Source organism: Ramularia collo-cygni (genome assembly GCF_900074925.1).
Source record: "Ramularia collo-cygni strain URUG2 genome assembly, contig: RCC_scaffold08, whole genome shotgun sequence".
NCBI classification, from domain to species: Eukaryota; Fungi; Ascomycota; class Dothideomycetes; order Mycosphaerellales; family Mycosphaerellaceae; genus Ramularia; species Ramularia collo-cygni.
Window position 1 is genome coordinate 770,083 of NW_019716262.1, and position 15,817 is coordinate 785,899.

The window sequence follows — 15,817 nt, forward strand, 5'->3', positions numbered from 1 at the left end:
GCCAGAGTGCGCTTCTCAAGGGACATAATTAACATTGACGAGATTTCTAGATTGTGTGCCACTAACCAACCCATGCTCTTCTGTCTAGCCTGTTTGAGGCTTTACCAAGTCCCGCTGCACTGCACGCTTCGCCTATCTTACTCCGATATGCCAGTACCGCTCGAAAAGCCGACACATCTTGAAGGTTTGACACGAGCGTTTCTTACCCACAACATCAAAGCAGTCATGACGAGAAAAGCCGAAATCACTCAAAGACACTCTGAACTCTACCTTTCTTACGGCATACCATTTGGCATCGGACACATCCATGTCGTCACCCTTATACCCTTGCGAGGTCCTTGCATCATCAATCTATGCATCACTCGAACCGGTCGTCAACGCAAGATCGTTAGATAGATCGCATTATCCCCTGTCCCAACTTGGCGGTGTTAGCGAATGATGACCGGGCGCGCGGTTCGGTTCATTCACAATGTGTCACGAAAATCGCACACTAGATCTCGCGTCGGTCGTGCTGCAGCCAGACAACAGTTCGCGTCACTGATCGCGGCGATGGCAGCGATAGCGTCGACAGGGTTGATGGGTCCAGGTGCTCGCTCGATCCAGTTCGCAATGCTGGCGCCGCAAGGGTATGATTTGCAACTACTCTTTACAGTATATGCCATTGTGGGCCGAAAATTTCACCGTACTGTAGTGCACGTTGTCAGACGACTCAGGGCCATAGTCCTCGTGGAAAGTATCGTGCTAACCTATATTTCCTTGACTTCGTGCTTTATCAGAAAACCCAACGAGTGTTTCAGCTCTTCAGCTCTGTAGTACGAGCAAAGCACATCTGAGCGGGGTCGGGATCCTGCAGACTTGAATTTAGTTTGACACGGGCGTCGGGTCGCTTGCGAAATGCAGATACCCGCAGGATCACATCGTGTTCCAAAGAACATCCTTGCGCCGGACTAGGTACTGTTGGTGCGGGTCCTCCCAGAGATGGTGTTTAGACTTTCGCAGCGGGTCGAAAATGCAGCCAAGGCTGGGCCACCATATGCATTGCATTCGATGCTTGTACATCTTCACCCGATCCAAGCCTTGGAGCTTTTCGCGCATTTTGAAAGACCGCGAGAATTTAGTGGCCCTCTCGCACTTCAAAGAAGGTGGTATAATATCACGATGAGAAGCATTGTACGCCCACTTGCTGGTTGCCATCTGCATGTTGACACAGGCATAATTGTCTCCATACTAGTGGAATGACGAGATGCAGCCACTGATACGCACGTGTGTGTGACGATGCTCTGCGCCTTCGCGGGCCATTTCCGATCCCTTCAGACGGAGCTCCGCCACTCGTTGCTGCAGCCACACAATTGTGACTTCAACCTTGTTCGCGACCGGAAGTGTCGTTCTTGACGCATATTGAGGTATGCCCCAGTCCTTTTGCCCCTTTCGGWCAATGCACTCGACTCCATGATCACATGAAAACCCGATCAGCCTGAGTCCGTCGGCAACACCAACCGGCTTGTCACGACTACTTATCGACGAGAACGTCGGCTTGTCTTTGGCAAGGCATACATGGATGAAGGGCTCTAGGCTAGCCAGCTGACTGGCATGAACAGCCAAGCGCAAATGTCCGTTTCACCAGCGCGTACTGCACGTCAGGTCTTCCGTGGCCAAGGCTCCAAGTATACTCTGACTTGATCGGCGTCACAAGAGCTCTCAGCAAAACGGTGATCGTGGATGATCCCGTTCGTCCAAATAGCACCAGCTCATGGTTCGTGCTGCGGGATCTTGGACAACCAAATATCGCCCCCCTTTCCACACTCCCAACGTTTCCAAGATTCTTCATACGCGTCCTCAAGGTCTCTGACCCATCTCGCGGTGTCGAACAATGCGCTGGTCCAACGAGCTTCAAACAGCATTTTTCGCAACTCAGTGAGCCTGCCCTGACTGACGCCGTTGCTGCCCTTCACAAAGGAAAACGACCTGCCAAGCATGATTGCCTTCTCTTCGTAGTCCTCCTCGCTAGTCGCTACGAGCTCGACAGCTGCGAGAGCTCCTTCGTCGCTTTTTGGCAAAGCACCCTTCAGTATGCTGGCCGCCATACGACTGCACATCTTATATGCATATCGCGGTAAAGTGAGTAGTGGCGTGCCGCTCCAGAGGACATCAGCCGCCGTTGTGTGGGCGTTACACTCGGCAGTGTCCAGGACTAGATCGCAGACCCTTGCGCGTGAAATATGCAGGTGCTTGGGTGCCACGTCCGTAAAGATGACCCGAGACGCAACCTCTGTTCCAGCCCACATGCGAGCTGTCGCGAGGAGGTTGGACTCTCCGAGGTCTGGGAATCGCAAAAGCCAGAGGATAGAATTCGGCACGTTTGCCAGTATGCGAAGCCACGTTCGAAACGTCGTCGGGTCGATCTGTACAAAGTAGAGTCAGTCACAATTCACTGATACTTATCCGTTAAAGAACTCACCTTGTAAAGCTGGTTGAAGTTGCCGAAGATAATCGTATCATCCGATAATTGTGGGAAAAGCTCCCTGCGCATCTGCCACCGTCGCTTCTGCTCTTCGTCCCAGCCCAGGTCCTGGTCTTTCGCGTCCGGGGCGCTTTGTTTGTGGTCGCAGCAGAAAAATGTGTCGCGGCAGTATATAATGTTCTCGCCGTAAACCCAATCGTCGTTGTCGCCACCATTGTTGAGGTCGACAAGTTGATCTTCAAGGTCCACGTTCCTCCGCCAAGGTCGCAGCGTATCAGTTGGTACGGCAGTCTCGTCAGCCAGCAAATAGTCGCACCATTCTGCGCCGAGAGTGCCCGCAAATCCCATGAAAGACATTTGAATCGGCGCAGGACGGGCTGCGAAGACTTCGTTGCGCGCCCCACGAGTGTATCCATTCAAGTTGACAAGAATATGGATTCCGTCCTGCACGATCTGTGTGACGAGCCTCTCAGCGGACCATGAGCTTGCATCGTGGAATACCGGCGCTTCGGCCTGTATCTGTTGACGATGTACGGAGTTGTCACTTGCCGTCGTCGCGTAGCAGTAAGCCTTGACCCGACGGGTGTCATGAAGTCCAAACACGGACTGCATAAGATGCGCCAGGGGATGATTGTTGAAATCGGATGAGACGTATCCCACCCGGAGACTTGGCATAGGGGGCTTRGGCGGCGGAAAAACCTGTTTCGGGAGCCACGGTGATCGAAGGGTTGTTGTAGAGATGCGAAGTGCGTTCCTTTGGGAGATCAACCGAATTTGTTTCGCCGACATTGGACAGGTGAATGTGTGAAATGGTAGAACAGTGGGAGCGGAGGGAACAGCGAGCGCCGCTGGTAGCTGTGGGCGGTTGTAGCTCGACGAGGAGCGATGGCGTTTGGTCACATATGTGTCCTGATACCAGTGCCAGCTGATTCGTTTCGTCGCACGCTCTATCAGTCTTGTCAATCGAGCTCCTTCCCAATTGTGGCCGGCCCATGCTGTGAGTGACTTTCGAAGAGCCGTTTCTCGCGCTTTGGTCTCTCCATGGCAATCGTCAAAATTGATGACCTGCTGCAATACACTTTCGAGTACTGAGGGTGTCAGAGTACCAGAGCCCCAAGCTTCGCCCTCGACGAGCTGCTTTTCCACGATATCGACAACACGACGGATCCATCCAGAACTTGTTGCCCCAGGCTGCCTCGCATCCAGAAGCATACCGTTGTTGTCCACATGCCACCTGTCTCGCCTTCCACCATCTTCGGCGATACCTCCCCGCGCCTGCCATCCACAAACAGAGTTCAGGGCGTTCGCCAGCCCGCAGACAGCCTCCGCGAAATCTGGACTGACTTCCACCGCACGTTTGTAGTAGACGATAGCGTCACTGATCCTTCCTTTGTCCTTGACAGCGTTGGCGAGATTCGCAAGGGCTATGTCAAATTTGCCATCACATTTGACTGCACGCTCGTACATGCTGATCGCTGCGTCGAGCTGACCGATGTCCTTCAGCAGACTGCCAAGGTTGGTGTAAAGATGAGCATGATTCTGGTCCAGTTGTAGGCCATAATTGTAATATTGCAACGCAAGAGCAATGCCGCTCCCCGGTGCGATACCGGGAAAGTCTAGCTTCTGGCGTGATGGCGTCGGCGCTACTACTTGCTGGACGCTGGCCAACAATATTCCAACATTATTGGCGGTCGATGGACTTGGTTGCAGAGACAATGAAAGGTAGTACAACGCTAGTATGTCTCTCACGCCGTGCGTCAAGGGGTTCACGCCAAACGATCGATTTGCATTGGTATTCGCGCTTGCACTCGCGTTGGACATTCCGTCTTGGAAGATTTTCGCAAGAGACAGCAGAGAGTTGCTAGTCGTTGATACGACTGCCTTTCGAGCTAGACTCTGGGAACCTCCGGGAACGTGCCGAAGCCCAGGAAGTTCGCCAATGYACGGAAAGCACAGCCTCGCGGTCGCCAAAGCTTGGTCAGGAGACAACAAGATCGGTTCTGCAGATGGCGGAAGCGGTCCTCTCTGCTGTGGTTGCAATGACACCGTAGCAGATACGACACTTAAAATGTGCTTAATGAGCCCTTGGACGGTGTCATATTTGCTCCCCGTCGCAATGAGCACGGCGTCTTCGAATGCTCTGGCAGCACCGGAATTGTCGCCAAGGCCATAAAGCATGTTTCCTTTCGCGTGAATGAGGGCGAGTATTCTGCCATTGTCGCAGCCAGGAATTGCGAAGCCACTTGAGCCGAAGCCTGGCTCCGAACTGCTCGGAACATCTCTGCAGTCCATGGCAAACGCGTCTCCGTCGCCGTCGAAGAGATCGCAAACCATGTTATCGGATTTCTCTGAGATGCAGGGGGAACGACTGGCCGTGGACGAGGAGCATTCACTTTGACGGTCCGAAACCTTGAGCGTGGCCGAGCTCTTCGTCCGTCGCAACGACCGCTCGACGTACTCGATTACCCTGATCGCATCCTTGCTCCTTTGCTCGTTACACAACAGACCGACCAAATGTTCGACGGCCTCGAAATGATTCGGTGCAGCCTTTACCACTTTGATCCAATGCTGCTCTGCCTCTGATTTCTCTCCGAGCGCGAGCAGTGTAGCTGCTAGGTTGGATGTTGCCTCTAGGTGCTTTGGATCCCTCTCTAACACTTTGTTGTACCACTTTAAAGCCTTTTGGTAGTTGCCGAGTCCATATGCTAAACATCCTCCCAAATGCATACCATCAATCCACTGCCACTGGGTGTCCTGGCATAGTCGAGTCATTTGCGCGAGCGCGGCCGTTGCTCTCATGGGAGGCGAGTCGTCTTGTGGTGCGAACATGGTAGACACGGATGACCCCGTGGAGCGACGCAGAGACCGCTGTCGGTCGGCCTGCTGGACAGACGTTTGTGAAAACAGCGGAGAATGCAGTGTTTGGCCGAACGAAGCGCGTCGATGATAGCCACCGTTTTCGTGGAACGACACCCCACTTGACGGCCGCACAGAAGATACGTGTGTTCCGTGCAGATTCTGGTCTTGAGCAACTTGTCCGTCGGCGCGCGGTGGGCCAACAGGCGGATCTGCCTCATTGCTCTTGCAAGCGCCCTCTAATTCTGCCCTGGTCTTGCCGATTTGCTGGGACGAACCGGAAGTTGATGGTCGGGGAGGCTTTGGGTAAAAGCTTGGCCGCTGTGGAACGTTCTGTTGACCGTTTGCCTGTCGACATTGCTGTTGCTGACGTCGTGTATGATGTATATAAGCCAGGAGCTCACGATACTGTTGGAGAGCCCAGGTAAATGTCCTGTCCCGTTGTCTGCCATTTGGCGATGAGGGACCATATTCAGTGTCGACACTTTGATAGTTCTGATGGGCCTCAATCGGATCTAGCGAGAAAGGCGGCAATGGTCCAGGAACAGCAGAGAGGGACCCACCGTTAGAAATAGATCGGGCAGCATGACCGTAGACGATTCCCCCTTGGGTCTGATGCGCATTCGGCGGAAGCCCTAAGGGCACCGGAGCGTACGGACCCGCGCCATGAGCAGCCATCCACTGTGCGGGAGGCTGGTTACCATGCTGCCACACGTTGTCCTGAATCAAAGTCTGAGGCGGTGCGTAGTTGGGACCATGATGATAGAAGCGTGGATCTCGAATTGCGGCCGGTCTGTAAGGTACGAAGGTGCCATCGTGCCAGTATGGACCGTAAGGTCCAGCACCCTGTCCTCCGGAAGCCGTGGGTCCGAGATATTGATATGACGGCTGTATCACGCTCGGGACTGTTTGTCCATAGTACTGTTGAAGGGGAAATTGCTGCGTGGGCGTCTGCTGCAAAACAGAATCTACAGGGAAGGCGGCCGGATGCTGAACATACTGACTGGGCTGCCATCCTATTTCGCCGTCTCGAGTCCAGCTTGTGTGAGTGACGTTCTGCTGCCTCTGGTGCTGATGTTGTAGAAAAGTACGCTTGCCGTCGGCCACATATGCCGAGCTCGGCCTGGAGGCATGAACGTCTCTTGATGGTACAACCTGATGCTTGAGTGGTTGATGGAAGTCGTCCGAAGAAACGTCGTAGCCTGCATCAAGTGTCCCATTTGGGGTCTTTCTGCGCAGAGTGTCGTCTGCGCGCGGTGTGAGATCTCCACGTCGCCGAGAGGCATCGCCGACGTCCTTTGGTTGGTTTGGATAGTGAATGGGCAAAGCATACTGCTGGGTGATGCGAGGCATGGACTCCGCTGGGCGGCGAACGCCAGTGCTCAACGGCTCGTCAAACACGTTTGCAAAGTGTGGTAACTTGAGAGGCGCTGTAACGTCGGTGCTCATAATGGCAGACGCCGCGGAGCAAGGCGCTCACAATGGATGCACTGCCGTCTCACCAAAGAACACGGCCGGTGCCGATGCCTATTCGATCACTTTTTCCCACACCGGCCTCGCGGGACATTTCGCGGATCTAGGACCACTGCCAATCGCTTCGTCTAGCAATGCTTGCTGGATTGTCTGATAGCTCGCGTTTCCGAGCCCTGGGCTAGGTTCCAGTTTGCAGCAGTTTGCCTCCAGGATACTAATGCGCCTCCGTCGGTGTGTACAATGAACAGACGTCGCCAGCCGTCAGCAAGCTCGTAGGCGGTGGATGCCTGCAGCGGGCGAGCAACACAAAAAGCGGCTGCACGTCTGCCTTGCCGGCGCCGCGACGCAAGGGGCCAATTGATGTCGATGATACGCCTTTTGCAGCTGCTGCTTACCGACGGCAGCTGCGGCGGTGTGCAAGTCGCAGCGTCCAAACTGTGCAGATTGCCCAAACCTGCCCAAACTCCACGGCAGTTTTCGACCACTGTCTCGGTGTTTTCTTGTACCCGTGCCTTTTGAGCTCCTGCTTCTGCTACTGTCGTCCCAGACAAATAGAGTACGATTCGTGTCTTTGACGTGCGTGGAATGCGAATCCTGCGCCGCTGCGCTGCCCTCAGCAATGAGATGAGACGATGTTGCTTCCTTCTCGCCCGTCAGCTCTACTCCGTTCCGTTTGACCGCTGTTGCCTCGCCGTTTCGGAGCAGGGGTCGCTGGTCGATGAGCTCGGCAGGGCAGCTCTCAGCGGGCAGCACGCTGTTGAAGGTATGGAAGAACAAGTACAGTAGTAGCAATAATAGGTATCACTGGCGTCTAGCTAGTCAATATAGCGCTGGGACCCAGGTTGTATGGATCCGAGCGGCGGGTTTCATTGGCCAGAGCTCGTTCAACCTTCAGCCTCCACCAAGGACGAGAACGGAGGCGTGATTGCGTCCCGCGAAGCGCAACCACACGTCRACTTTCAAGGTACCGGCGCCGCCTATGCCCACGTCTCTATTTGCTTGGTGCGCTTCGACACATTATCCCATGCGGTCCACACACACCGCTGCCTCAACCTTTGGCACCCGACGGTTTCGCGCTGTGCCTCACATCGAGTATCAGTGTGTGGCCGCCTGCGATGCGGCACCACCGCACTGCCGATACCATCCGTCGATTCGCGGTTGGCTGCGCACTGAGTCGTCTCGGATCGACGTGGCGCATGGCGTGCGGGCATGACACTTGCTGTGGAGGTCGAGCTTAGCATGCATAGCCGTAGGCGGTAGCCATCCTCCTGCAGCAAAAGTTGCATGTCCCGTGCCACAGAGCCCAAGCAAGCTGCGCAGCGTACTCGCAGGCGCTGGACTTACGCTCGCTGGGCTCGATTATTGCCGCCAGCTTGCGAAGCTCCGCGTGTATCACAGTTTGGGAATGTGTCCGCCACCATGCACGCAGCCGACTGGGCACAAGAAGGCGGAACAGATTGTACTCTGTCACTCTCTCCACCCAGGTTCGCCGCTGTCGTGATCTGCGCATCATAGATGTGTATGCTTGGTGATGATGGGTAAGAGATCCTCATTACCCCTGTATGCTTGRCCGGGGTGTTGTGGAAAATAAAGCTGCTGCCACTAATCGGGAGTCATGGGCGTTTCGAATCCCTCCACCTGCAGTTCGTTGGATCAGGATGTTCTACGAAAGTCACTCTCCGACGATTACCGAAGTTCCACTCCCGCCTGGTGGTCAAAATGGCCCTCTGAGGAAGTGAGAGAGGCAATTGCCTTTGCGATGACTGGGTACAGTCGAGACGAACGCGAAGGCTCATGCAAGTCGAGAAACGGTCCGATCAGTATTTCACAGGAATCTCTTACTTGGAAGCCTGTAGACTACCCAAGGTACATGTACACTCGCTTGCAGCAACAAAGGCTGCGTCAAATCAGATCGTCGGAGTCTGGCCACTTATTCCTACAGACTCGAACGCACCATTGTGTGCATTCGCTCTATGCAAGACTCGCTCTCAGCAACACTTCTTTCCCAACTGGAGCTCCTCGATGCGTAGAACTGTTCAAAGGAGGTGCCTTGGTGCTCTGCAATATACTCTGCCAAGTACATGCCGTCTTCGATGGCCACATTAGCACCTGGTCCTACATTAGCACGTTTCTCATGCACGTGGGCGAACAATAACCCACCTTGACCGCCCAGTATAGGCTCGGCATGTACAGCGTCGCCCACCAACACCACGCCGCTTTTCGCTGCGTCGCCCAGCGTTTCTGCGTTGAGATGCATCGACCYCATCAACCAGTTTAACAAACGATCCTTGCGGAGGGCTTCTACATCAAAGACGGATTTGAATGGCTCCTGCAATCCAGATTTGAGGTTTTCAATCTCGTCGAATAACTCCTCTGGCATCTGTTTAGCGCCCTCCTTTGACCTTTCTGGTCGGTACAGTTTGTCGTCTGCCCCCTGCTTGGCTGGACGTGAATACACATAGCTGATGCTCACTTGGTCTTCTTTCCGATCGTTGACGGAGACTTGCAGCAATGCGTCGGAAACACGCTGCTCGATAACACACCGATCCTGCATGGCTGGAGCAAATTTTTGTTCAAAGTCATCCGCACTCACTCTTCTCTTGCCATTGTAAGTTGCAAAGGGAAGAATGTGCAGGTTTGAGTCTGCTGCTATCAGACTTCTGACCTTTGAATGCGGCCCATCAGCTCCAACTAGTGTTGAGCTGCTGTGTGACTTCCCATCCTTGAAATGAATTGTCTGCGGGCCTGTTCCTTCGGCGGAAGGTTTCTCAATGGATTCAAATTCGTGTTCCCATCGCACGTCCAGCCCCTCGGACAAGAGTTGCTCGAATCGATTGCGGTTCGCCTTGAATGATGTGCGATCCTTGGTCCCAACATTTCCAACGCCACCTGTTGCAGAGTCGACGGCGACCCGTTGCCGAAAAGTCTTTTCGTCGAGATCCAGGACCTTCAATAAAGGTTGATAGATACTTGAATGTAGTGTAATGCCATAGTCGTTCCGTCTTGGGCAATTCCGGGCTTTCTCGAAGAGGACTGCCTGTACGCCTCGTTGGAGCAGACATCGGCCAAGAACTAGGCCAGATATGCCTGCTCCTATGATGCTGACCTGCGACATATCTGCGTCGATGGAAAGAGGGTGTTTGTTTTTCGATCAACACAGCAGACGTTGGAGAATGACGCTTCGATCCGCGCTGAATTGGCGCTAGGGCCTCATTTTCGATTCACTATATAGGACCACAATCCTAAAATCATCTGCCGATTCTGCGCCATTCGAATAGCAGTACTACTGTATGCGATGATGTGACTCCCAATATTACAACATATGAATTAGATTTGTACGAGGGTAGTAGCATCTTCTACTCTACTCCACGTTAACCCCAAKAAAAGTCACACATCTAGCAATACTAGGACACGGAAATGTTGGAGCGATCCAAGTCGAGATATGCTCGTAGTCGTAAAGAAGAGTGATTGTCTGTTACTAACCACAACGCTGTTACCCACGTATGCGCCGCCTTCAGCAACGCCCCCAACCCATCATACATCGTTAATTCAATAATATCACATCTCGTATCAGCTGCCAACCCCCCCACCATGCTGAAGGACCTCCTCCTTTTCGAGTCTAGGCACTTCTCGGCCGAGCAAGGATCGAAGCTCGGGCGATATGACTTGTACAGGCGCTTCTGACGAAGCTGCTGCATTGCCGACAGACGTGCGATCACCGGAAGTCTCAGCGATACTTCCAGACGGCCGCCTCGCACCGGTGTTGCTCGAACTGCTCGCGACCCTCAGCCGGCCGGAGTTTTCCGGGGTGGATGGAGGTTGCGGTAAACGTTGTCGTACAACGGGCGCAGCAGGAAAGTTCCCCTGTTTGTCGATTTTCTCGACGACCCGCTGGAAACGTCGAAAGAGAGCCTCTGCTCTGACAGTCGTCGAAGCCAGATCGATCCTCCCGCTCAATTCGTTGACGTATTTCAGCACCTCGTCGAACCCCTTCAGATGGTTCATAATGACATCCCTGTGTTTCTCCAAGATAGCAGCGGCGAGGAACAGGTGGAAGTTTGCCGAAAGGTAGTCGGTCCACAGACCTTCCCACATCCTCAGAATGTCTTCAAATTCGAACTCGCGCTTGAACCAGACGAGCAGCATTCGGAAGAAGAAGAAGAAATTGGTGGAATCCACTTTAGCGAGGTGCTCGTATAGTTTGGGGTCCAGCAGTTGCACCAGTTGGTCAAGAGTGAGGAGTTGTAGACGCATTCCACTCTGATCGCGAAGAAAATTCCTTTCCATGCGCTCCATAAACTTGGCGAATCCCCAGAATGCCACAGCATCGTCTTGCTCAATGGCGTAAATAGGGGCCAGGAGATCAGACATGCCTTGCACGTAGCCCAGGTCGCGGTTGTGCTCGTTGTAGGTGAGCAGCATGTCCTTCATTTGTTCAAGATGAACATTCGTTCCGCTTTCCGCAAAGGGTKAATCTGGGTCTGGGTGGGGGATATCTTCACCTGCAAACAGAGGAAGATGCCGATCGGTGCGATGTACGTCTTTCTCTATATCGCCGCGAAGGGCACGGTCAGCAAGCGGGCATAAGCTTTTGACAGATACACTGTCGGGTCTAGCAACTTACCTATGCGCATCTTCTGCTCCTTCCACCACTCTCTCTCCTCCAAGGTACCTGTCTCATCAACGAGACGTTCCCACCATGCGCCTTTGAGTCGAATATACTCATCTCTGAGACTGTTCATCTTGGCGTGGCGTTCCTCTTTTGTGCTGTCCCACTCGTACACACCTAAGAGGAACAGCCATGCTTCTTTCCGTACACCGTCGTCGGGTGATAGGCCGCCATGAAAAATGCGCTCCTTCACTTCGTCCGGAGTCTTCTCAAGCTGCCCGGTGCGAGTGTTGAAGAAGCCGTTCCATTCTTTAAGCGTGACCGGCTTCCTCTTGTCGGCGAGACTTATGCCATTCACGTCCAGATCCAAAATCTCAAATTGGCCCACCTCGCTCTCTTCCATCTCCAGAACATCCTTTGCAGTCCAAATACGCTGATTTCGTTCCCGCTCGGACGACTCAGCAATGCCCATWGCCCATCTTGCCAGGTACAGCCTGGCTGAATCGAATTCGTCTGATACAGTCTGGACTTGTGGATTTTGCATAAGCCGCCTTACTTGGGGAGGAAGGTTTTTGTTCTCCACCACCGCCTGCGCGGTCCGTCTTGTAAATGTGGTGACCTGGGCCATTTTCTCCAGGAAGCTCCATCTCGCCTGCTTCAAGGCACCAAGCACGGGATCACCTTGGTTCTTGTGTGACTTGTCATCCTTGTGTTTTCCTTCAAGAACATTTCTCACTTTGTCAGGAGTTGGTTTGCCACCACTGCCAAAGGACAGCTTATCGGCGTCATTCGGTTCGATCAGGTACACATTCGGCTCCTGAACGCTTCGCTCCACCGTAACATGTTTCTTCAGCCACTCCAACAGCTGATCTCCGCCCCAGAACATACTTCCGCCGTCACTGCTGATGCTGAAGTTCTCCCGCTGCAGCTTCTTCCGTTGCGCGATTGTCGACTGACATTCAGAGTCGTGGAAGAATAGTGCCGGAAAGCTGTCGCCTGCACGGGAGTTTATGATGATGCTGCCGAACCACCAGCCAGTGGATGGTGGTCGAACCATGATACTAAATACATCGCTGATGGGGATGGCAAAAGCGAATGTTCCCAGGCTGGAGCTGTGTGTGGTGACAACAGGGGGTCGAGGGACAAGAAGCGTCTTCATGGGCGCAGAATCATCGTCGGAAGCAGCGGCTTCAACTTTGTCGTACGTTTCGGCAGCGCTGCCTATGCTGCTTTCGGGTGTCCATGCCAACAGCAGGTCGGATCGTGGTCGTGAGCTGCTAGGTCCGGGAGAAGCTGGAGCGTCATCTTGTGGTTTTTGTTGCAACAGCGCGACAACACCAGGTATGTTATCGCGTGCGCTTGGAGACGGGTGCTGGTAGCTGAAAGATTGAGAACGTCAGCAGTTGTCTTGAGAGGTCTTCTCCACACGCCCTGTCGTGACGAACACTTTGTTCAGACACAAGACTAGCGAGCACATATCCACTTTCTTCCATGATGTATGGTTCTACAGCTCTTCCATGTTTCGACTTACACTTTGCTCTTGCAGTAGAGCAGCTTCACGCCCTGTGTGCTGTGTGAAGTCGCCCTTCGCGGACGTACGGTACCTGTTGGGAATTAGCATCAATTGCTGGGCAGCTCTGGAGAAGCGATATGTCTTCAAAGGAGCTCTCTCCCGGTCTCTCGCAACGACGCAAGGCATGCGCAGGTTGATGCTCGAGACTTGAGGCTATCCGTTCCTTTCAAGCTAGTCATCGCTTTCCCCCGTGCAGCATGCATACTGTATTCGCGCTCTTCTTCGTCAGACATATCGTAAAAGCTGGCGGTMGGAGAGTGAGCGCCTCGAGGTGACGTCGATGTCGGCAGGTCGGATGGCGGCGGGGGCGGCGTTGATGCCATGGTCCTCGGGTGGCAGTGCTGTGACCGCAAGCAGTGCTACGATTGGAATGAGGATGTTGGTTTCTTCTTCAAGGCTATGGTGGAAAAGGTCACATTGTCGTTGTTGGCACGAAAGCAAGATGCTCCGCTTGTTTGTCTCATTCACATTCACATGCACCCCGCTGGTGCGTCATCGTCATTCGCCCTCTCCACCTCGAGTCCCAGTCTCAGGCCAGGCAACAGCATTTTGTAGCAGGCGGTTCACGCAGACCCGAACAGATGGGTACTTTATCTTGGCCACCTTCTCAGCACCGATCATAATCCATCATCTTCATGGTGGAATGGTGCTCCTTCATGCATTGTCTCATCTTCTAGAGATTGCCATGTGAACGCTCACGACGTTGTGCACGTGCGCATAGGCGCCCGCGGCCTGTCAGACCATATATAGCTCTGGGCTTTTAATGGCAACAAAGGGTTGTTATTACACGGCTGTCTTTCGTTTCAGATGCCATCTGTAGAGCGATTCTTGTCGATCGATCAAGCATTGTGAAGTCGAGTATATAGAAGTCTTTCCTTCTTCGTCTTCGCATGCCAGTGATGATGTTTGCGTAAACGAGCCAGCGAAGCCCAACCTAACCTCCAACAACGACCAACGCTCCCGCCCTGCCTCCCTCGCTCCCTGACAACAACAACCACTGACCGACTATTTACTCCTACAAATCCGAGAGTCTGCCATAAAATCGGCATCCGACTAAATTACGCTCTTGCTGCCCACGAGCGGCGGTGATCTTTCTCCGCAGCACTGACGCAGTTCCCTGTGGTTTTGGCCGAAGTTAGCTGGGCAGCACATCGCCGCCGTGCGACTGTGAGCACCCACCCTCGCGCCTGCCACACTGCGCATCCACACCCCGATGGCGCAGAGTGCGCTGCTGGACGGCCATGGCTACGGAGACCCCTCGACTCGGGCAACGCAACGTACTCCCTCGATGTCCGCGCCGGAGATAAGAGCGAGCCATGCCCGTGTCGTGGGGTGGGAGGTCGGTCGACAGCAGGATATCCCGTCATGGCAGGCGCATCATCAAAATGTGCGAGCAATCGATCTGGGCTCGACGGGCAAGGGCATCCTTATTGGCATGCTGTCCGCATTTGGCTCAGCTGCGCTCGTTGGTCTGATAATTGCCGCTGTCTACTTCTTCCGATATACCAACCGTGGACGCATTCTGCTGGATCGGATGAGTCGGCCTGGAGAGTTTGATGATGAACAGGCGTTTATGCGCGAGGAAGAGGATGCACTGGACGAGATGGATGAGCGGCAGAGGGGGGAGTACTTTAGGGCAAAAGGTACGGCACTGCCATGCTCCAACGAGATGACAATCAGTTCTAACGACAAGGCACAGCTTTCGTACAAGTGAATCCACCCGAATCCGTACAGACCGATATATCACTATCACAGTTCTTAGCGATCCAGGAGAAAGGCGTTTCAGCCTGGGAATTTGAGCCCGAACTGGAGATCGCAAACTGCTTTGTTGAAGCAAGGACCGAGATAGAATTCTTCGACTCAGAATGCAGTGTGCAGAGCAATCTCCCTGTTCCAAAGCAGAACGAGGTTTATTATTGGGAGGCAAAGCTCTACGAAAAGCCAGAATCCACCATGATAGGAATCGGCCTGACGACCAAGCCATATCCACTCTTCAGATTACCTGGCATGCACAAGTATTCCGTTGCGTATACATCTTCGGGACACCGCCGCTTCAACCAACCCTTTGGCTCCACAGGCTACGGACCACCGTTTGTGCAASGAGACGTTGTAGGTGTAGGATACAGGCCACGCACTGGAACCATATTCTTTACACGGAACGGAAAGAAGCTTGAAGACGTGGCGCATGGACTGAAGCTTCACAACTTCTTTCCCACCGTAGGAGCCAATGGACCGTGCACCGTTCATGTGAACTTTGGACAAATGGGCTTTGTATTCATAGAAGCCAATGTGAAGAAATGGGGTCTCGCCCCAATGGTTGGAAGTCTAGCCCCGCCTCCTCCATATGGAAGTGAAGCCGGTAGCATCCTTTTGGAAGGTGGAAGGGACGGCGTGCGAGAAGGTATGGGTTGGACGCCTGGGCATGCGCGAACAAACAGTGCGCAAATACGGCTTCAAGGACGACCAACAAGGAGTCCTGGTCCAGTGAGGTCACCGACCGATATCTCGCTTGCACAGTTCAACCTAATGGATTCTTACGAGGAGGAGGTCGATGAAGATCTGGGTGAAGGCACGAGCGAAGCAGCGAACAGCCAGCATTTGGTTCCGGGGCTTCCGATGGAGCCATCCGAACATCCACCTCCCGATTACGAAAGTCCCGACGAAGATGAGGGGGACTCAGATACTACCGCGCGGCCAGGGGGAACGTCTGAGCGCGATGAGATGAGAAGATTGCTAAACAAAAGCCCGCCTATACCCACTTATGAGGCTGCAACAACCGGTAGAGGGCGGAGCTCAACACGAACGAGGCCGAGAAGTGACTCATGACAACACTACGACATCTAAC

The 15,817-nt window shown here is 53.7% G+C and overlaps 4 protein-coding genes; 1 reads left to right on the top strand and 3 right to left on the bottom strand.

The window, feature by feature from the left end:
• Nucleotides 1-1,748: 1,748 nt before the first annotated feature.
• RCC_05842 (related to UDP-N-ACETYLGLUCOSAMINE--PEPTIDE N-ACETYLGLUCOSAMINYLTRANSFERASE) lies at nucleotides 1,749-6,766 on the bottom strand (the record flags this gene model as incomplete). XM_023771106.1 has 2 exons in its annotated part: nucleotides 1,749-2,402; nucleotides 2,459-6,766. The coding sequence occupies 2 exons, from the start codon at nucleotides 6,764-6,766 to the stop codon at nucleotides 1,749-1,751; spliced, it is 4,962 nt and encodes a 1,653-aa protein (XP_023626874.1).
• A 1,960-nt stretch (nucleotides 6,767-8,726) lies between these two features.
• On the bottom strand, nucleotides 8,727-9,905 carry RCC_05843 (uncharacterized protein; the record flags this gene model as incomplete). XM_023771107.1 has 2 exons in its annotated part: nucleotides 8,727-8,899; nucleotides 8,951-9,905. The coding sequence occupies 2 exons, from the start codon at nucleotides 9,903-9,905 to the stop codon at nucleotides 8,727-8,729; spliced, it is 1,128 nt and encodes a 375-aa protein (XP_023626875.1).
• A 455-nt stretch (nucleotides 9,906-10,360) lies between these two features.
• Nucleotides 10,361-13,295, bottom strand: RCC_05844 (probable GTPase activating protein; the record flags this gene model as incomplete). XM_023771108.1 has 4 exons in its annotated part: nucleotides 10,361-11,292; nucleotides 11,415-12,778; nucleotides 12,931-13,003; nucleotides 13,178-13,295. The coding sequence occupies 4 exons, from the start codon at nucleotides 13,293-13,295 to the stop codon at nucleotides 10,361-10,363; spliced, it is 2,487 nt and encodes an 828-aa protein (XP_023626876.1).
• Nucleotides 13,296-14,185: 890 nt separating this feature from the next.
• Nucleotides 14,186-15,798, top strand: RCC_05845 (related to Protein ssh4; the record flags this gene model as incomplete). XM_023771109.1 has 2 exons in its annotated part: nucleotides 14,186-14,615; nucleotides 14,672-15,798. The coding sequence occupies 2 exons, from the start codon at nucleotides 14,186-14,188 to the stop codon at nucleotides 15,796-15,798; spliced, it is 1,557 nt and encodes a 518-aa protein (XP_023626877.1).
• Between the last annotated feature and the right edge of the window lie 19 nt (nucleotides 15,799-15,817).